We start from the raw sequence: 22,311 nt of genomic DNA, 5'->3' as shown, positions 1-22,311 counted from the left end.
ATGACAAATCACTAAGGCGGCCAGGCAGAAATGCTGTCAGCAACCAGCAGGGGGCTCCGCTGCAGCTTCGACTTTGGCTTTGGGTTTGAGTTAGTGCCGAGATGAATGAGCAGCGTATGCCTTTGAGACATGTAACAGTTTAGGCACAAGGACCCAGAGCCCAGGACCAGGCCCAGGCCCAGCTACTGTTACGTTCTTCCGTTCAAGGCAATCTGCCAGTTGCCAGTTTGCCATTTACTGTTGCCATTGCTGCTTCTGCTTCTGCTGTCCCAGACCAACCTCAATCGCACTTTAAGCCTGGCGATTTGCATTTGAGCCATTTGTGGGGCTGCTGCTGCCGCTGCATCAGTTAACGCCTGCGAGTCTTAAACTGTCAGTGTGTCTGTGTCTCTGTGTATGTGTGTGTGTGTGGCACACATTTTGCATGGCGATTACGTGTAAGGTCTGTTGAAAGGCCGCGAGCGCTGAACTCGACACCACACAGCGAAGGAGAGAGTGAGTGCGGGAGCTGATAGATATCCTTGGTATCCTTGCGCAAACAACTCACACACACACAGACGCAGAGCTAACTGCACTCAATGGCTCAATGGCTATGTCGTCCAAGTCCAAGTCTTGTTTGTCAATGTTGTCGTTGCTGCCGCCTGGACAAGGCCAGCTTTTATGTCCCGTTCTGGCCAGAGGCCATCAAAGCTCTTTTTTCTAATTGAGGAAAGACGCTTACGCTTGAAGGACTTCCCAGGCTTATTGACTGCGCACCACGCATCCTCATCCTCATCATCATCATATCCTGCGGCCAACAACGCAACGGAACACAACTCGAACTTCAACTTCGACTTCAATTTCATCTTCAGCTGGTAAACTCACCTGACAAGGCGCCTGGAAGAGATAGGCATCACCGAACGCGGTGCTCAGACAGAATATGTAATCGCGCTTCGGATGCTCCGGTATCGGCTGCATAATTGCCCCATCGACAATAATTAAATGCTTGGGCGCCGCCTCGACGCTGCGACCCTCTCGCGAATCGCACGGATAGAAGAGCAATGTTGTCCCCTTCAGGCACACCCAATAGCCCTTCCAGCCGCGCTTGCGAGCCAGCTCGATTTGATGCTTCTTGCGTAGTAACCATTTCTTTACCGATAGAAAGCTGTAAGAGAAACCAAAAAAACGAAATGCATAGAAATTAGCAATCAGCGAGTTATAAATCAACTCGAGCGAGTGACGAGTCAATAACGAAACGAACGAGAGCAAATGCCATCACATAATTCCCAACACACTCGTCCTTGTTGGCCTTGTAGCTGGCAAATGTCATTAATACTCCTGGCTATTTGCTGCTGCAAGTTCTTGCATAACTGAGCTAATTAAATGCCAGCTACTTGCATAATCCTCACTTTTCTCTAGCTACATTCAAATGCATTTTGCCTCGCTTTGTTTGTAATTTGCAGTTGTTAAATATGTGCTAAAGGTATCTAATTTACTTGGCGAAAATATCATTGAAATGTTTGCTGATTGTTATAATAAATGAATGTTTTCATAGATGTTAAAAATATACTAAAAGTAACTAATTTACTTGCCAAAATATCAGTGAAATGTTTGCTAACTGCTGTATTAAATAGTTTTGAAATATATGTTAAAAGTATATAATTTACTTTAGGGAAATATAATTAAAATGTTTGCTAATTGCTGTAATTTCATTCAGAAATTTAATTCATTTATAGATATTAAATATATTTTATAAGTATCAAATTTATTTTCGCAAAATATTACTAAACTGTTTCATAGCAGCAGTGTTAAATTGGTGCTTCTGTTGAACATTAAAAATAATATGATTTGCCAAACATCCTTGGGTGTATTGAATTTTGTTAGTTTTATTTTACATATAGCTTTTGCGTTCAGATTTTATTGAAAGAATATACATTTTTTGCACTTTTAATTTTTCTTTCATTTATGTTTTTCAATTTCATTCATAACTCGTCATCTAGACATAAAATATGGCAGTCAAAAAAAATACCTCTATTTATATTTATCAATCGACGCATTTCATTTTTAAATTAACATTAATATTGATTTTGCGTCGAAAGTTCGTAGTCGACGTTGAATAAATTAAAAATTCCATTTATTGTCTTTTAAATTGTATATTTCATTGAAAATCGCTTTAAGCTTCATTGAATTTCTCGATTGACGCAAGCAATTGCCTAAAACTAGTTGCTGAATCAATAACAAACTATCATTTCAATGATAATGCGGCACAGAGGCACTTTGATACCTTTTTAAATACTCTGTAAGCATTGTGCTTACACATTAAACATAATGTTTACATTCTATTTAAATTTAAATACTATTTTCCAATTTTTTAATATTATTTTTGTAGTATAACGCAAATTTTCAAAAGCAATTGCCTAAATTTAGTTTTAGTGTTTATTGATATTAAGCTCGTAAAATACTCTGTAATCCTGTCATTATTCCCATCGAATACATAGAAAATAATAGTTAAATATTATTTTTGGAAAAGTGTAGCGTTCAGCAATAGCATTTTCATAAAAAGGTAATTGTCTAAAACCAATAATTGGTTTTGGAACATTGTTCAATGTTCTATGATATTCCAGCACAATGTTTAATTTATTCGCTTGCTTTATAGTTTAATTTCATGATTCTGTTTAAGTCATTTGATGTGTTATTCGATGTCTAAAACGTAAGGTGAAGTAATAGTGAGTTATCATTTTAATGTTGAATATTACTCTTCACATTTACTATCTTATAAAATTGTATATAATCCTTGCATTATTAACGTTAATTAAGTCAAATAGAAATCGTTGACTTTCTCTTTAAATTTCAATCTAGATTGCATTTTCCTAAAATTAGTAAATTATTAAAAAATTTCTTAATTATTTTCCAATAGCGTCAAAATGCAATTGCCTAAAACTAGTAGATATTGATATAGAAGACATTGTTATCTGCTTAAATATTTTGCAGTCCATGTTCTATTCTCGTTAAATATATCAGTATTAAATCATAAAATACATCACTTTCTTAAAATTTTTTATAACTCTGTTGAAGTCACTTCAAGCATCATTTAGTTTCCACTACTGCTTCAAGCATCATTTAGTTTCTCGTATAAAGCTAAACTTCAAAAGAAAGTGCCAAAAACTAGCGCTTGAACTAATAATAACGAGCTATTATTTTAATATTTGATGATAATCCGGCACATAGAAGCGATTTGTTAGCTCATAAAATACCCTGGACTCCTCCTCTTGGTGCTATTCATATTCAGCATGCGCTGCAGCACTCCCTCCCCAGTTTTGCCTCGTTGCTTGCTATCATCCTATTTATCAGGTGTCTAATAATCTCCGCACACACTTCATAATACTCGCGCAGTACACGTGATGGGAGTAGCGAGATGTTGGCAGCCCCATTTGCCGCATTATTTATGATGGAAGGAGTTGCTGTTTGGCCGAAGAGTTGTGACACACGTGCCAGGCAATCCCTAGAGGGGCATGCCACACATAACACACACAACACACACTCAGCACAGTTATCGCTATCAGTACTCACCCAGCTTTGCGGACAGCGCCTGTGCAATTGAAGGAGGATGCAGCGGTGCCAGTGGCCTTTGCTTTATATGGTGACGCCATGACACTTTCGCCATCATCTTCATCCGAAACGGCAGTAGTTAGGCTCATTCGATCATCGTCCGAAATCTGTAACAAAATGAATGCCAATTAAAGTACAAATCAATACAGAACAAACAACTCAAGAGTTGGCAACAAAATTCACTACTTGAAATGTATCTTACTTATTGATGTTGCTGCTGTTGTTGTCGCTGGCAACAACAATCAAGTTGGCATATATAAGGCGCACAAATAATAATTGAAATAATTAAGTCATAATTAGCAAAGAAAGAGAGAGAGCTCGAAGTCTGAGCTACAATCAGCATCCTCAACCCGATGATGCCCCGCCAATCGAAGAGCCGTAAGCCATTTGAAACCAATAATGGTTGACTGGCTCCTTGTTGTTGCTATTGTTGTTGTTGCCATTGCTGTTGCCGTTGCCGTTGTCACTGCCGACAGCAACATTTGTTACGTATGTCGTCGATAAAGCAATTTGTCTTCTCTCGCCTGCATTTTTAGTGAAGTTGGCAACATGGGACAGGCAATGGATGAGAGGCAGATAGAAAGAGAGAGAGAGAGAGCAAGCAGCGATGGATGGACAGCACAACAATTGACAACAACGAACGGCTCAGAAAACGAATCAGCAATAGCTGCTGATAGAGCACAGAGTGAAGCAGCGGGAGATGGAAGTGGCAGAGTAGAAGGCAATGCCAAACAGTTACTTGGGCATGTTATCGAGCGAGCATTCCATCAAAAGCCGGGTCGACAGCAGCGACTGCTGCTCTCTCTTCTCGCTTCTCTTTCTACTTGCCATGGCATGGCCATCTTCCGACTTCCTTCCGTTCTCACCACAGCACCCAGTGCGCCAATTTTGCTTTCGCAACAGGAAAACAGACATGCCAAGGCAGCAGGCTGGCAACTGGCAACTAGCAACGGAGGCAACTGGGAAGCAAACTTGAAGGCGGGGTAGCAGCAGCCTCTTCCTCATTCTCGTTCTCGTCCTGGTCCGTGTGGGAATCAAGTTGAGGCAACGGCAGCGCGCTACGTGTCCCGCGTGGCAATAAAAATTGGTTTGCCCATTCATTCGTTTCAATTGGGTGGTGCTACAGGCCACGCCCCTACCACCGCCCACCGCCCACAGCTGACAGAGCCCACAATGTCGTCGTCGTCGTCGTCGTCGTCGCTCACTTGCTTTTCATGCCATTTTTATTTGAGTTCCCAAGGAAATCAATTTACAATGTGTTTATTCGTTTCGTCTTCTCTTCCTGCAGCGCCAAACGGACAAGCGAGAATAGAGAGCGGGAGCGGGAGGAAGCGACAGGACCCGTCAATTCCTTGGCCCCAATTTCTTGGCTTTGGTAACTACGATACAGTCGAGCTCTCACTCGTTCTCCACCCACACATCCACTCTCCCGATCCCTCTTCACCTTTTAGGTTTTTGGCAATTTTCAAACATTTTTGCTCATATGCATGTTTTACAAGTTATTTATTTGACTGCCCCACGGGGGGGCAAAGCAGCAAGCAAGCGGCAAGCGGCAAGCGGCAGGCAGCTCGCAACTCTCTCTGGCAACTGGCAACTGTCAAGTGGCGTGTGCGTTTATGTTTGCACAGCAGCCACGCCCCAATGATCGCCCTTTTTCTGCAGCAAAGTCATGTGTGCTTAACCCACAAGTGACGTCCTTCCACCTCCCTTAGCTATATCCCTATCATCATGCCCGTCTACGTCGTCGTTTGTCGTTGGCCAAGTTTAATCAAATTTTATATTAATCGAAGGAGTGCAAAGGCATGCAAATACCCAAACGTGAGCTGAGCTGATGGAGCTACCCCTCTCCCCGCGCTCTCGCTTCAGGCTGCGAGCGGCAACATAAATATTTTCAGAGTTGGAATTACCAAAAAGCAAGAAGAAGAAAAAAACCGGAGCTCGAGTGAAGAAAAATAAGAAATAAAAAAAGATACAAAAATAAACCCAGCAGACGCGCAGATCAAAGCGGCACCTCTGTGGCAAGGGTAGCAATTTTATTGGGGCATATACGGGTGGCGCATGGGGGCATGTGTCATGTGGCATGCGGCGGGAGCATGGGGCATATGGCATTTGGCATGCGGACTCCATTGAGTCGCAACGATAGGTGCTGATGACACATCGCTTGTAGCTCTGATTAATTGGCAAATGTCGCAAAGGGAAAATTCGTTTGTGTGTGACTCTGAGTGTGTGCGTATGTGTGTGTGTGTGTGTGTGCGTGGGCAACATCTGTTTTGCCTCTGAAGAGAAGCAGATTCTATGTTTAAAGCGTTCTATAACACTGCACGCCAATTGTGTAATTGCCAAGCACTGCCAAGGCTGATGAATCTTTCCATCTAAAAGCGAAGAGCTTCCGACATTCTTATTTAATTTGCAAAATCAAATTTACAGTATTCGAATTTCTTATGGAAATTGATGTGAGGCACATTTGTGAATAGTTTTAGAAAAGAAAGAAAGTAGTTACTACTTTTCCCATTCATGTAATTGTACAGAGCTGCAGTGAATTCAATATCAATCAAGTAGGAAATTTTTAGTTGAGCGTACTGGACTGTGAGATACCCGCTACACATTTTCAATAAAATCAAAACAGTGAGAAGACGGTATTTTATATTATTAAATTATTATCAAATTAATATACCGAAAGCTATGTGACATATGGATATACTATAATGCTCAAAATATACCAAATTAATATACCGAGAAATATATTTGCCAAATGGATAGACTATTAGTTTAAAAATATACAAAATCAAGATTGTACCAATGAAGTGCTAAAATTTACTGAAAGATATATTTGTGGTATCCATTCCACTCGTTACGTTCAAAATTTACCATAGAGTTAAAAATCTACCAGACTGACAAACAAGGCAATAGAGACACGACTTCAACAGTCGTTTTTTTGCAATTTCAAATAATTTCTTAAATAACTTCCAAGATTTTTATCTGATCGCAACCAAATATTAATGAATCATAAAGACAGCATTCTGTATTCTATAAGGGGTCGAAAATGCTTTCTTCTGCTTGTTACATATAGGCATTGGGTTATATTACCCTTCAACCTTATGGGCAGCTGGTATAAAAAGAGAGCATAGAAAGAATAGATGACTATAATTTGTCAATATTAGTTTGTCATTTAAGTAATGACACAGCACTGCAAAAGCAATTTCATTTATTGGACATTTGCAGTCAGCAAACATTGTAATCAATTTATGTAATTATATTCCAATTGCAATAGTTTCAATTGCTCGCTTAGAATGAATTTTTTCTCCCACAAGGAAATGTCAGGAAGCACAAAAAAATTGTCCAATACTATTTGGCATTTTTATCAGATTGCACAACACTGTGGAAAAGGCAATGTCCATGGACACTGATGGACATTTAGTTAATTAACAATGTCAACTCTTTGTGTGTATAGTTCTAGTTTTCCAATTATCTTGTACACTGTGTTGGCTGCCCATCAGTTAACAACAACGACAACAGCAACAGCAACATCGATTGTCTAGTATATTTTGCAATAATTTGATGAAATTCATTTTCATTTTCCAACATTTTCAACTATTGAATTTTCGTTGGCGCTGTTGTTGCGTTTAAAATAGCCAAAGTTGAGGCTTGCCCAGGGCGAACACAGCAACACAAGCCCCAGAGTGGCCTCAATCATTTTGGGGGGCAGCTTCAATATTGAAAACTTCAAAAACACTCAAAGAGCAGCCGTCAACGGGGCGTGGAAGTGGAATGGGGAGCCATTCCACCATTTGCTATCCACTTTGGAAGACCGCCCACTGGTCCACCTGACAACATTTATAGCGGCAAATGAAATAGTTTCCGCTTGCTCAATGAAGTTTTCCATGAAATCATCAAGCCGAACGGAAGCTGTCGAGCGGAACTGTTGAACTGTGTTGCACGAGCAGCAGCAGCCGCCGTTGTAGTTGCCCGTCGAGTTGGCAACCCTGTCTCTTATTGCGAGGTGTGCTCGAAAAGTACTTCAGGAGTATAAAAAGAACACTAGAATAACTTGTACAGACACAGACACAGATAAGAGTTTGCAAGTTTAATGTGTTTAAAGACTCTTATGTCGCTCTTGAGACCAAAGGTCACTTCATTAGTTTTCTCGCTCGAAACATACATATCACAAATATAGATGCGAAAAGACACGCAACAATCGGGGCTAATGTAATGGAAAACCCTTTAGAATGTGCGAAAGTGCCTCGCTTCTGTTGTTGCTGAAAAAAGGGACAAAACTCGTCGCTCTCTACTACATATCTCTCTGTGTTCTAGCATTTACGAGTTTTCTACCTTTTACTTACAACAGATTACTCTGCATTTACAATTGTATGAGTGTGTGTTGGTGTGCTTGTGTGTGTGTGTGTATGTGTGTGTGTGTGGGAGTTTTGACCGGCAAACAATGGTGAAACAGGGAACCGAAACAGGGGAGCAAGCAGAGAATGCGACCTCGACTGATTGGCCTGGCGAATGGCAACAATTTGCAGGCACCCAAAGAGTTTGTCAAATGATTCATGAATTTTTAATTGATATCATCCCGTTGCCACACACACACACATACACAGTCCGAATCCAGTCCCAACCGGGGACAACAAACTAGGTAGGCTGAATTCCCTTTTTCCCTCCTCTTCTCCTATGACTAAAAGTGTTGTTGTTGAATTTCATCAGCTCGGCACGAGGTTGACAATGAGCTTCCCTGCGCACATGGGTAAGCCTAAATGGGCAACCCGAAACACGCACACACTCACACATTCGCATCATACAAAAGATTAAATGCCCTATGCAGAGCCACACACACACATTCGTCTCTCCTCCTCGTCTGCTCCACAACTGATTACTTTGGCCTAATATGCCATATCTCAGCATCAGTGCAAAATCAAAATTCAAATTACGCACACACACACATGGAGACACGCCCACATAGGCAGCAGTGTAGTGTACACCCTTATCCAAGCCAGGACAGGTGCTTCGCCCCCCTCTAGTTCCCCTCTTGTACCCCTCCTGTCGTCTGTCGCCTGTCGAGCCTGCGTTTTCTAATCAAGAATTGATTGTGATCCCTCGATGCGGCTGTCGTTCACGTTTCATCCATAATTATCAATGACTTTTGAATGTCAAATGTGAGACGACAACGATGACGACAACGACTGTCGACTGCCATTGGCACCTATGTTTCAACTCCCCTCTCCCCACTCTTCACCGAAAAGGAAGAAAAATCATTTCATTTGTCGCTGTCGCTGTCAAAAATTACAATATTTGATAGAGTGTTTATATGCACGGTGTATTCCCAGTCTGCCTCTGACTACCTCCCCCGTGATTTGCCACAACTTTGAACCAACTTTAACATTCGCACAATTTCACATATGTGTAAGCAAGCACTCGCTTTGCCAGCTGTCAGCAAAGAACCTAAAATTCCTGGCACGTTTGCCACGAGCTGCGCTTAAGTGAGGCATTAAAGGACACAAGACGAAGACAGCGCGAGCAAAGGGACTGAGGGAAAGTCAAATTGATTCAAAATGTGGAAAATCTGCAACGCATTGCAAGTCTTTTCATGCGTTTTTCCCCATTTTACTAGTTTTTCTTAGTCTCACAGCTCAGCTCATCTCAAGTCAAAGCCAAGACTCGAACTCGTCTCGTTTCACAAGGCATTCAAATTACTCGACACTGTGCAGCGTGAAAAGCAATTTGGCATTAACCGTAAGTTGGTATTTGGCAATGATTAAAACGGAAATGCGACAACGAGCAGCAGCCAAAAGGGAAACAAGGCAGGCAGCTGCCTTGGGGAACACAGGTAACTTGGCTGTGCCATGTCATTCGGATTTGATTAAATATGTGCAGCAATTCAGTTGAGCAGCAAACCAGCAGAAGATGCTTAGCGTTAATTGGCTGCGAAGCTTGTGGAGGAAATGAGAGGAGAGTGGGAGAGAGGCTGAGAAATTGAAGCCTGCTTAGCAGCAGATCAATCAAAACTAACAAGGATTTTAGTTGACGTCGCAGGCAGCAGCCAGAAGGAATTGAAATTCAGTCCGGGATTTTAGGCCAAGAAACTTGGACTGTAAGCATTATTAGGTCAAGGAACAAGGCAGAAACTGAGAAGGAAGAAATAGAACTCGGCCTTGGATGTAATGAAACTTTTAGGCCGCAAGATAAAATATATATATATATATAGCTTTAGAAACGTCTCTATGTCAGTCTTTGCTAAAAAACAGACAAGTCCAATATTCTACAGTAGAATATACGACTCAAATAAGTTAGGAGCATACCTTGAGCATCTCTTATAACACAATGAAACTATTTCCTAATAAAAAACGCAAAACTTTCCTAAAAAATATTCAGCCTTTATACTACTTTAGTCATGCTCTTTTAGTTAAGAAATATTAAATCATTTTATGTAGTTTACGTTATTGAAAAGACATTCATATTTACGAGTATATTGTCTTTAAATATTGTTTAATACCAAAACATATGTACTTATGGGAACTATAAGCTCGTTAGACTAAATCAAGAATCTATAATCACATCCGTAGCACACTTTTCCAGCCTACTACAAACAGTTCAAGTAAACATTTACAAGCTCAGCTTCCTTTAACACATCTCAAGCTAACCTTTTTGCTGCCCAAGCCTGATTTATGCTGATGCAAAGCCTAATCCAATATGGTTAAGACCCAAAGCGTTAAGCAAAGCTAAAATGCCTTTTTTTTGAGCAGGTAAACTGATATTATCTAAACACAGAGAGCGAGTCGAATGAAAAAAGAGAGAAGAGAAAAGCTATTCATTTGTATTATATGAACTCTTGCTTGTAACTGGGAGCTAAGCCCAGGGAAAGCTACATCATCATTATCATGAACATTGTGCTCATTGCCGTTGATCTGGCAATTAATTAATATGCAGCGCATTTAGTCAGCTATCTAGCTTGACTATCTGACTGACTATCCAACTAATGCGCCGCCATTCAAACTCACTCATTTGTGTATCCATGTGTGTGAGTGTGTGTGTGTCTGTGTGTGTGAATACTCATTTTGAATGCAATCAGCTGACTTGAATGTTGTGGTTGTTGCTGTGTTCTTGTTTTTTGTTGCTTCCCTTCTTTTTCGTGCTTTGCACTTGGTCAAGTTGAATTAAGTCAGCAGATACGAGCTCTGTAGTTGCCATAGATACAAAGATACCAGATACAAGTGCTTTGAAAGTTGAATAGCATGAATGCAGCAGCAGTAGCTGTAGCAGAAGCAGGAGAAGTACTCATGGCTTATGCCACGCCCTCCATTACAGTGGTCGACAAAAGGATTCGCACATATGGCTCCAACAAATAGCCTTTATCACTTTGCAACTGTGATTCATGCGAATTCCAATCAATGCCATTCATTACTCCAAAACTAAATACGAACGGTAAATGAAACTGAGAATCGCACTTCGCTTTGCCCCCCACCCCATCGCCTTTGAGTGTGTGTATGAGTGTGCGTGTGCTAAGAGCTTTTTCGGCTGGAGCTAATGCTTTAATTTATTGCCTGCCTCCTTTGTGGCGCAATGGCAAGAGCAAGCAACACAGAGCACAGAGTAAGAGCTGAAGGCACAGGAAGGAGTCGACTCGCAGCAGCTCGAGCGTGAAAAGGATGCTTTGGCTTTGATCAACGTTTTGTTAGGCAACCAAAATGAATTTGTAGCAAGCAAGCTACAGACAGACAGACAGAAAGACGAACGGACAGGCAGACAGGCAGGCAGGCAACCAGGCGAAAGCCGAAAAGGAACGTTGCGACAATACATTTAAGTCATTTGAAGCTACCGACACAAGAAGAGGAACAGCCTAATGGGGCAACGAGTCAGCGACAGCAACAACGACAGCGACAACGACAACGACAACGACAACGATAGGGGCATCAGAGGCAGGCACAAGGCCAGCAAACAGGGCAAAGCTCAAAGTTAAAGCAGCTGCAAAAAATCAAGTTATACTCAGTGTGGAATTGCTCAAGATTGAGATACAAATTTAAACGGCGCAGCCTATAAATGGGGAGCAAGCATAATTAAGTCATAATTAGCAAAGAAAGAGAGAGAGCTCGAAGTCTGAGCTACAATCAGCATCCTCAACCCGATGATGCCCCGCCAATCGAAGAGCCGTAAGCCATTTGAAACCAATAATGGTTGACTGGCTCCTTGTTGTTGCTATTGTTGTTGTTGCCATTGCTGTTGCCGTTGCCGTTGTCACTGCCGACAGCAACATTTGTTACGTATGTCGTCGATAAAGCAATTTGTCTTCTCTCGCCTGCATTTTTAGTGAAGTTGGCAACATGGGACAGGCAATGGATGAGAGGCAGATAGAAAGAGAGAGAGAGAGAGCAAGCAGCGATGGATGGACAGCACAACAATTGACAACAACGAACGGCTCAGAAAACGAATCAGCAATAGCTGCTGATAGAGCACAGAGTGAAGCAGCGGGAGATGGAAGTGGCAGAGTAGAAGGCAATGCCAAACAGTTACTTGGGCATGTTATCGAGCGAGCATTCCATCAAAAGCCGGGTCGACAGCAGCGACTGCTGCTCTCTTCTCGCTTCTTTCTACTTGCCATGGCATGGCCATCTTCCGACTTCCTTCCGTTCTCACCACAGCACCCAGTGCGCCAATTTTGCTTTCGCAACAGGAAAACAGACATGCCAAGGCAGCAGGCTGGCAACTGGCAACTAGCAACGGAGGCAACTGGGAAGCAAACTTGAAGGCGGGGTAGCAGCAGCCTCTTCCTCATTCTCGTTCTCGTCCTGGTCCGTGTGGGAATCAAGTTGAGGCAACGGCAGCGCGCTACGTGTCCCGCGTGGCAATAAAAATTGGTTTGCCCATTCATTCGTTTCAATTGGGTGGTGCTACAGGCCACGCCCCTACCACCGCCCACCGCCCACAGCTGACAGAGCCCACAATGTCGTCGTCGTCGTCGTCGTCGTCGCTCACTTGCTTTTCATGCCATTTTTATTTGAGTTCCCAAGGAAATCAATTTACAATGTGTTTATTCGTTTCGTCTTCTCTTCCTGCAGCGCCAAACGGACAAGCGAGAATAGAGAGCGGGAGCGGGAGGAAGCGACAGGACCCGTCAATTCCTTGGCCCCAATTTCTTGGCTTTGGTAACTACGATACAGTCGAGCTCTCACTCGTTCTCCACCCACACATCCACTCTCCCGATCCCTCTTCACCTTTTAGGTTTTTTGGCAATTTTCAAACATTTTTGCTCATATGCATGTTTTACAAGTTATTTATTTGACTGCCCCACGGGGGGGCAAAGCAGCAAGCAAGCGGCAAGCGGCAAGCGGCAGGCAGCTCGCAACTCTCTCTGGCAACTGGCAACTGTCAAGTGGCGTGTGCGTTTATGTTTGCACAGCAGCCACGCCCCAATGATCGCCCTTTTTTCTGCAGCAAAGTCATGTGTGCTTAACCCACAAGTGACGTCCTTCCACCTCCCTTAGCTATATCCCTATCATCATGCCCGTCTACGTCGTCGTTTGTCGTTGGCCAAGTTTAATCAAATTTTATATTAATCGAAGGAGTGCAAAGGCATGCAAATACCCAAACGTGAGCTGAGCTGATGGAGCTACCCCTCTCCCCGCGCTCTCTCGCTTCAGGCTGCGAGCGGCAACATAAATATTTTCAGAGTTGGAATTACCAAAAAGCAAGAAGAAGAAAAAAACCGGAGCTCGAGTGAAGAAAAATAAGAAATAAAAAAAGATACAAAAATAAACCCAGCAGACGCGCAGATCAAAGCGGCACCTCTGTGGCAAGGGTAGCAATTTTATTGGGGCATATACGGGTGGCGCATGGGGGCATGTGTCATGTGGCATGCGGCGGGAGCATGGGGCATATGGCATTTGGCATGCGGACTCCATTGAGTCGCAACGATAGGTGCTGATGACACATCGCTTGTAGCTCTGATTAATTGGCAAATGTCGCAAAGGGAAAATTCGTTTGTGTGTGACTCTGAGTGTGTGCGTATGTGTGTGTGTGTGTGTGTGCGTGGGCAACATCTGTTTTGCCTCTGAAGAGAAGCAGATTCTATGTTTAAAGCGTTCTATAACACTGCACGCCAATTGTGTAATTGCCAAGCACTGCCAAGGCTGATGAATCTTTCCATCTAAAAGCGAAGAGCTTCCGACATTCTTATTTAATTTGCAAAATCAAATTTACAGTATTCGAATTTCTTATGGAAATTGATGTGAGGCACATTTGTGAATAGTTTTAGAAAAGAAAGAAAGTAGTTACTACTTTTCCCATTCATGTAATTGTACAGAGCTGCAGTGAATTCAATATCAATCAAGTAGGAAATTTTTAGTTGAGCGTACTGGACTGTGAGATACCCGCTACACATTTTCAATAAAATCAAAACAGTGAGAAGACGGTATTTTATATTATTAAATTATTATCAAATTAATATACCGAAAGCTATGTGACATATGGATATACTATAATGCTCAAAATATACCAAATTAATATACCGAGAAATATATTTGCCAAATGGATAGACTATTAGTTTAAAAATATACAAAATCAAGATTGTACCAATGAAGTGCTAAAATTTACTGAAAGATATATTTGTGGTATCCATTCCACTCGTTACGTTCAAAATTTACCATAGAGTTAAAAATCTACCAGACTGACAAACAAGGCAATAGAGACACGACTTCAACAGTCGTTTTTTGCAATTTCAAATAATTTCTTAAATAACTTCCAAGATTTTTATCTGATCGCAACCAAATATTAATGAATCATAAAGACAGCATTCTGTATTCTATAAGGGGTCGAAAATGCTTTCTTCTGCTTGTTACATATAGGCATTGGGTTATATTACCCTTCAACCTTATGGGCAGCTGGTATAAAAGAGAGCATAGAAAGAATAGATGACTATAATTTGTCAATATTAGTTTGTCATTTAAGTAATGACACAGCACTGCAAAAGCAATTTCATTTATTGGACATTTGCAGTCAGCAAACATTGTAATCAATTTATGTAATTATATTCCAATTGCAATAGTTTCAATTGCTCGCTTAGAATGAATTTTTCTCCCACAAGGAAATGTCAGGAAGCACAAAAAAATTGTCCAATACTATTTGGCATTTTTATCAGATTGCACAACACTGTGGAAAAGGCAATGTCCATGGACACTGATGGACATTTAGTTAATTAACAATGTCAACTCTTTGTGTGTATAGTTCTAGTTTTCCAATTATCTTGTACACTGTGTTGGCTGCCCATCAGTTAACAACAACGACAACAGCAACAGCAACATCGATTGTCTAGTATATTTTGCAATAATTTGATGAAATTCATTTTCATTTTCCAACATTTTCAACTATTGAATTTTCGTTGGCGCTGTTGTTGCGTTTAAAATAGCCAAAGTTGAGGCTTGCCCAGGGCGAACACAGCAACACAAGCCCCAGAGTGGCCTCAATCATTTTGGGGGCAGCTTCAATATTGAAAACTTCAAAAACACTCAAAGAGCAGCCGTCAACGGGGCGTGGAAGTGGAATGGGGAGCCATTCCACCATTTGCTATCCACTTTGGAAGACCGCCCACTGGTCCACCTGACAACATTTATAGCGGCAAATGAAATAGTTTCCGCTTGCTCAATGAAGTTTTCCATGAAATCATCAAGCCGAACGGAAGCTGTCGAGCGGAACTGTTGAACTGTGTTGCACGAGCAGCAGCAGCCGCCGTTGTAGTTGCCCGTCGAGTTGGCAACCCTGTCTCTTATTGCGAGGTGTGCTCGAAAAGTACTTCAGGAGTATAAAAGAACACTAGAATAACTTGTACAGACACAGACACAGATAAGAGTTTGCAAGTTTAATGTGTTTAAAGACTCTTATGTCGCTCTTGAGACCAAAGGTCACTTCATTAGTTTTCTCGCTCGAAACATACATATCACAAATATAGATGCGAAAAGACACGCAACAATCGGGGCTAATGTAATGGAAAACCCTTTAGAATGTGCGAAAGTGCCTCGCTTCTGTTGTTGCTGAAAAAAAGGGACAAAACTCGTCGCTCTCTACTACATATCTCTCTGTGTTCTAGCATTTACGAGTTTTCTACCTTTTACTTACAACAGATTACTCTGCATTTACAATTGTATGAGTGTGTGTTGGTGTGCTTGTGTGTGTGTGTGTATGTGTGTGTGTGTGGGAGTTTTGACCGGCAAACAATGGTGAAACAGGGAACCGAAACAGGGGAGCAAGCAGAGAATGCGACCTCGACTGATTGGCCTGGCGAATGGCAACAATTTGCAGGCACCCAAAGAGTTTGTCAAATGATTCATGAATTTTTAATTGATATCATCCCGTTGCCACACACACACACATACACAGTCCGAATCCAGTCCCAACCGGGGACAACAAACTAGGTAGGCTGAATTCCCCCCTTTTTCCCTCCTCTTCTCCTATGACTAAAAGTGTTGTTGTTGAATTTCATCAGCTCGGCACGAGGTTGACAATGAGCTTCCCCTGCGCACATGGGTAAGCCTAAATGGGCAACCCGAAACACGCACACACTCACACATTCGCATCATACAAAAGATTAAATGCCCTATGCAGAGCCACACACACACATTCGTCTCTCCTCCTCGTCTGCTCCACAACTGATTACTTTGGCCTAATATGCCATATCTCAGCATCAGTGCAAAATCAAAATTCAAATTACGCACACACACACATGGAGACACGCCCACATAGGCAGCAGTGTAGTGTACACCCTTATCCAAGCCAGGACAGGTGCTTCGCCCCCCTCTAGTTCCCCTCTTGTACCCCTCCTGTCGTCTGTCGCCTGTCGAGCCTGCGTTTTCTAATCAAGAATTGATTGTGATCCCTCGATGCGGCTGTCGTTCACGTTTCATCCATAATTATCAATGACTTTTGAATGTCAAATGTGAGACGACAACGATGACGACAACGACTGTCGACTGCCATTGGCACCTATGTTTCAACTCCCCTCTCCCCACTCTTCACCGAAAAGGAAGAAAAATCATTTCATTTGTCGCTGTCGCTGTCAAAAATTACAATATTTGATAGAGTGTTTATATGCACGGTGTATTCCCAGTCTGCCTCTGACTACCTCCCCCGTGATTTGCCACAACTTTGAACCAACTTTAACATTCGCACAATTTCACATATGTGTAAGCAAGCACTCGCTTTGCCAGCTGTCAGCAAAGAACCTAAAATTCCTGGCACGTTTGCCACGAGCTGCGCTTAAGTGAGGCATTAAAGGACACAAGACGAAGACAGCGCGAGCAAAGGGACTGAGGGAAAGTCAAATTGATTCAAAATGTGGAAAATCTGCAACGCATTGCAAGTCTTTTCATGCGTTTTTCCCCATTTTACTAGTTTTTCTTAGTCTCACAGCTCAGCTCATCTCAAGTCAAAGCCAAGACTCGAACTCGTCTCGTTTCACAAGGCATTCAAATTACTCGACACTGTGCAGCGTGAAAAGCAATTTGGCATTAACCGTAAGTTGGTATTTGGCAATGATTAAAACGGAAATGCGACAACGAGCAGCAGCCAAAGGGAAACAAGGCAGGCAGCTGCCTTGGGGAACACAGGTAACTTGGCTGTGCCATGTCATTCGGATTTGATTAAATATGTGCAGCAATTCAGTTGAGCAGCAAACCAGCAGAAGATGCTTAGCGTTAATTGGCTGCGAAGCTTGTGGAGGAAATGAGAGGAGAGTGGGAGAGAGGCTGAGAAATTGAAGCCTGCTTAGCAGCAGATCAATCAAAACTAACAAGGATTTTAGTTGACGTCGCAGGCAGCAGCCAGAAGGAATTGAAATTCAGTCCGGGATTTTAGGCCAAGAAACTTGGACTGTAAGCATTATTAGGTCAAGGAACAAGGCAGAAACTGAGAAGGAAGAAATAGAACTCGGCCTTGGATGTAATGAAACTTTTAGGCCGCAAGATAAAATATATATATATATATAGCTTTAGAAACGTCTCTATGTCAGTCTTTGCTAAAAACAGACAAGTCCAATATTCTACAGTAGAATATACGACTCAAATAAGTTAGGAGCATACCTTGAGCATCTCTTATAACACAATGAAACTATTTCCTAATAAAAAACGCAAAACTTTCCTAAAAATATTCAGCCTTTATACTACTTTAGTCATGCTCTTTTAGTTAAGAAATATTAAATCATTTTATGTAGTTTACGTTATTGAAAAGACATTCATATTTACGAGTATATTGTCTTTAAATATTGTTTAATACCAAAACATATGTACTTATGGGAACTATAAGCTCGTTAGACTAAATCAAGAATCTATAATCACATCCGTAGCACACTTTTCCAGCCTACTACAAACAGTTCAAGTAAACATTTACAAGCTCAGCTTCCTTTAACACATCTCAAGCTAACCTTTTTGCTGCCCAAGCCTGATTTATGCTGATGCAAAGCCTAATCCAATATGGTTAAGACCCAAAGCGTTAAGCAAAGCTAAAATGCCTTTTTTGAGCAGGTAAACTGATATTATCTAAACACAGAGAGCGAGTCGAATGAAAAAGAGAGAAGAGAAAAGCTATTCATTTGTATTATATGAACTCTTGCTTGTAACTGGGAGCTAAGCCCAGGGAAAGCTACATCATCATTATCATGAACATTGTGCTCATTGCCGTTGATCTGGCAATTAATTAATATGCAGCGCATTTAGTCAGCTATCTAGCTTGACTATCTGACTGACTATCCAACTAATGCGCCGCCATTCAAACTCACTCATTTGTGTATCCATGTGTGTGAGTGTGTGTGTGTCTGTGTGTGTGAATACTCATTTTGAATGCAATCAGCTGACTTGAATGTTGTGGTTGTTGCTGTGTTCTTGTTTTTTGTTGCTTCCCTTCTTTTTCGTGCTTTGCACTTGGTCAAGTTGAATTAAGTCAGCAGATACGAGCTCTGTAGTTGCCATAGATACAAAGATACCAGATACAAGTGCTTTGAAAGTTGAATAGCATGAATGCAGCAGCAGTAGCTGTAGCAGAAGCAGGAGAAGTACTCATGGCTTATGCCACGCCCTCCATTACAGTGGTCGACAAAAGGATTCGCACATATGGCTCCAACAAATAGCCTTTATCACTTTGCAACTGTGATTCATGCGAATTCCAATCAATGCCATTCATTACTCCAAAAACTAAATACGAACGGTAAATGAAACTGAGAATCGCACTTCGCTTTGCCCCCCACCCCATCGCCTTTGAGTGTGTGTATGAGTGTGCGTGTGCTAAGAGCTTTTTCGGCTGGAGCTAATGCTTTAATTTATTGCCTGCCTCCTTTGTGGCGCAATGGCAAGAGCAAGCAACACAGAGCACAGAGTAAGAGCTGAAGGCACAGGAAGGAGTCGACTCGCAGCAGCTCGAGCGTGAAAAGGATGCTTTGGCTTTGATCAACGTTTTGTTAGGCAACCAAAATGAATTTGTAGCAAGCAAGCTACAGACAAACAGACAGAAAGACGAACGGACAGGCAGACAGGCAGGCAGGCAACCAGGCGAAAGCCGAAAAGGAACGTTGCGACAATACATTTAAGTCATTTGAAGCTACCGACACAAGAAGAGGAACAGCCTAATGGGGCAACGAGTCAGCGACAGCAACAACGACAGCGACAACGACAACGACAACGACAACGATAGGGGCATCAGAGGCAGGCACAAGGCCAGCAAACAGGGCAAAGCTCAAAGTTAAAGCAGCTGCAAAAAAATCAAGTTATACTCAGTGTGGAATTGCTCAAGATTGAGATACAAATTTAAACGGCGCAGCCTATAAATGGGGAGCAAGCATAAAGGACATTCTCAAGTTCTAATAACAAGAGCTGATTATTTAAGTGTGACTAAAAGGCGAGTTGAGCAAGGTAATGGGAGATATGAAGCAAAGACAGAAACTTCCAATCATGTTAGTAATATTACATTATATTAACCATAATATTAATGTGATAAACCCTTCTCTTAAAAAAGATGAAAAGAAGCAGAATATAATTCCGAAGCACAAACACTCAGAATGTTTAAATTGAAGTAGATACAGATTTCGACAAGAAAAAGTAAAGATTTGGAAATTGACAAAGTAAAGTATTTTAGAAGTATTCCCCCAAAAAGCTTAGGTACATTCTAAATGTTATATGCCAATTTAAAGGCATTATATCTTCTTTATTGCTACGATATTTTTGTAAGATTTATGAAACTGAAATATTCGCAATGGTTTAGTTGTGTATAGTCAAAGGAAAATATATATTTATAAATAAACGGTACATAAATAAATTCCAAGAATAGTTCATTTATTCTCAAATAAATTTTTTTTGATATATTGAGGTTGCAGCTTTTGGGGTTATACTAAGAAAATCAAGTTCAGTTATATAGTTGTCATATTAAAGTGGAAATTGTTCCTCAGTATGTTATATGCTTTAAAGCAACTACACCCCATCGATATAGTATCTCATAGATACCATAAAAATATCAGATAATGTCACAAACATAACACTTATATACTTTTGGGGAGTGTTCCCAAGCGTTTCTCAATATAATCAATTCAAATTTAACTATAAAATAAGCATTATTAGGGACTGCATCTCTCAGATACAATATCTCAAAGACACACAGTTTATTTGTAAGACGTTTACCTTGCGAAGGAACATTTCGTTGCACTGCTTGGCAGTGCTGCGCCAGTGGCGATGGCGATAGCGCGAGTTGCCCAGCTTGAGCGTGCCCTGCAGATCAGCCGCCTCCTCGACAACGCGACGAATGCACTGATACCGCAACCGATTGCAACGATGGATGGGCTGGAGGGCAACAAGGCCGTGCTCAGGTTCCGATTCGGCGCCCGAGCGCACCTGATCCTCATCATCGTCAACCCAGGCACTGAGCACACCCTCGACAAAGTTGTAAAGCATCTGGATGTTGGCTTGCATCGGTGCTGAACCCGATGGCACTTGCTCGGTTTTGATGAGCTTGCGATTCTGGCAAACCTCGCGTAACAGATTCTCACCGAAGTGCACGGTCTTGTGGCGTCTGCGACGCGAATTCAACGATGCAGCCGACGCGGATTTCATCAGTTTGCCATTGCCATTGCCCAGCACATGATGCAAATGATGTGCGGGAGCATGCGCTAAGGCTGTGTGCGATGCAGGTGGCAGATTAATCGGCTCCATACCGAAAGTGCAAGCCATGATGGAGCTGGAGGCCGTGGAGTCGCCGCGTTGCAACGTATTCGGTTGCGAGTTGCTGCGATAATGTTGCATGGGCAGCAACGGCAACGGTTGCTGCTCCAGCTCCATTTCCAGATCGATTTCATGATCGTGATCGAGGTCGTGGAGGGGCGCCGGCTCAATGTCGTCCAAGGTGGCTGGGGGTTGGGCGAGCGAGGTGCGCAACCGATTAAAGTCGGCGGCACAGCGAGGCAGTGAGTTGCACTTGGCGGCATTGAGGCATTTGCGATTCTGGCAACTGATCAGCGGCGGACACGAACGGCACTCGTGACAGATGACCAGACGACGCTCCCCGGGAATCACAGATGTGGCTGACACCACCGTCGTCGTTGTCTGCGGCGGTGGCAGCGGCAGTTGTGGCGGTGGCGTTGCTGTTGTCGATGGCGTCGTCACATCCGAACCGTGTCCCATCAGATGCGCGGGCACCGCATGCAGTTGCACCTGAGCCAGCTGCTGGTGACGCGCCAGATTCACGGAGCTGGCGCTGGAGGTGAGACAGCGACGCTGTCGTTGGCATTCCTGGTAGCGACAGTGGGGATCGGTGCAGATCGGCAGCAGCGGACAGGCGGGATCGGTGCACGGCGACGGGGAGCGTGAGCGGGGCGCACGCTCCGCACTCGAGGACTTGCGTTTCGAGTGATGACTGCTCACGTGCTGGGCTGGCGCTGTGCCACCCGAACGTTGCACCGACATCTCGGTGACGGTGGCGCTGCGTTGCGTCTGATGGCGACGCGAACGCTCGCGCTTGGACTTCGGATGCTGCTGCTGTTGCTGCTGCTCCTTGGGCGGCGTCACCTTGGGCACATACTGATAGCGCTCCTTGTGCGGCTTCGCATAGAGTCTTTCTAATTGCGCCGTGGACGTCACGGCCGTCGACGTGCTGCCCACCACCTCGCTGGCCGAGTGACGCAACCGACGCTCCCGTGAGCGTTCTTCACGTCTTCGTTGCTCCTGGCACAGCGGCGTATGCGTCGCTGCCACGGGCACATCATAGCCACTGGGCACATTGGTTGCCGTCTGTTGCGTCGGCGGCGGTGGCTGTTTGCCCAGTGATTGCAGCTTGTGCAGCGGATACGCAATCCAGTCGAGCTGCTGCAACTGCTGTAACTGCATCACCTGTTCCTCGCCGCTGTCGGCGCCGCTGTGACCTAGCGAATGTCGCTTGCGCTGCAGCGCCGCATGCTCCGAGCTGCCTGGCGCCTGATCCTCCTGTGAATTGGAACGCGGCGCAGCGCCGCTGCTGCCATTGCGACGATGATGCGAGCGACGTGACTTTCCACCGCTGCTACCCGCTGCTGACACTTGCATCTTGGTCAGCCACTCGACTATGTCGGTTTTCAGCAGCGACACTTCACAGGGTCCCGAACTCTGTCGCGAAAGCGGCTTCTTTAGCAGCTCCGCCAAAGCTTTGGCATAGGCTGAGCTCACAGGTTTCTCCCCACCGCTACTCGACTGACGTTCGCGTTCACGTTGCCTGGGTAAATGCTCCAGCAGC

At 43.2% G+C, this 22,311-nt stretch overlaps 1 protein-coding gene across 1 annotated transcript in view; it reads right to left on the bottom strand.

The window, feature by feature from the left end:
* The window catches only part of LOC132793386 (protein still life, isoform SIF type 1), a 105,924-nt gene that overhangs the window by 45,617 nt on the left and 37,996 nt on the right, over positions 1-22,311 (bottom strand). The window contains 2 exon segments of the mRNA XM_060803302.1: positions 865-1,144; positions 3,550-3,695. Coding sequence (XP_060659285.1) covers positions 865-1,144; positions 3,550-3,695 — 426 coding nt within the window.

This window comes from Drosophila nasuta, chromosome 3 (assembly GCF_023558535.2).
Source record: "Drosophila nasuta strain 15112-1781.00 chromosome 3, ASM2355853v1, whole genome shotgun sequence".
NCBI classification, from domain to species: Eukaryota; Metazoa; Arthropoda; class Insecta; order Diptera; family Drosophilidae; genus Drosophila; species Drosophila nasuta.
This window is presented reverse-complemented; position numbering and strand designations above follow the sequence as displayed.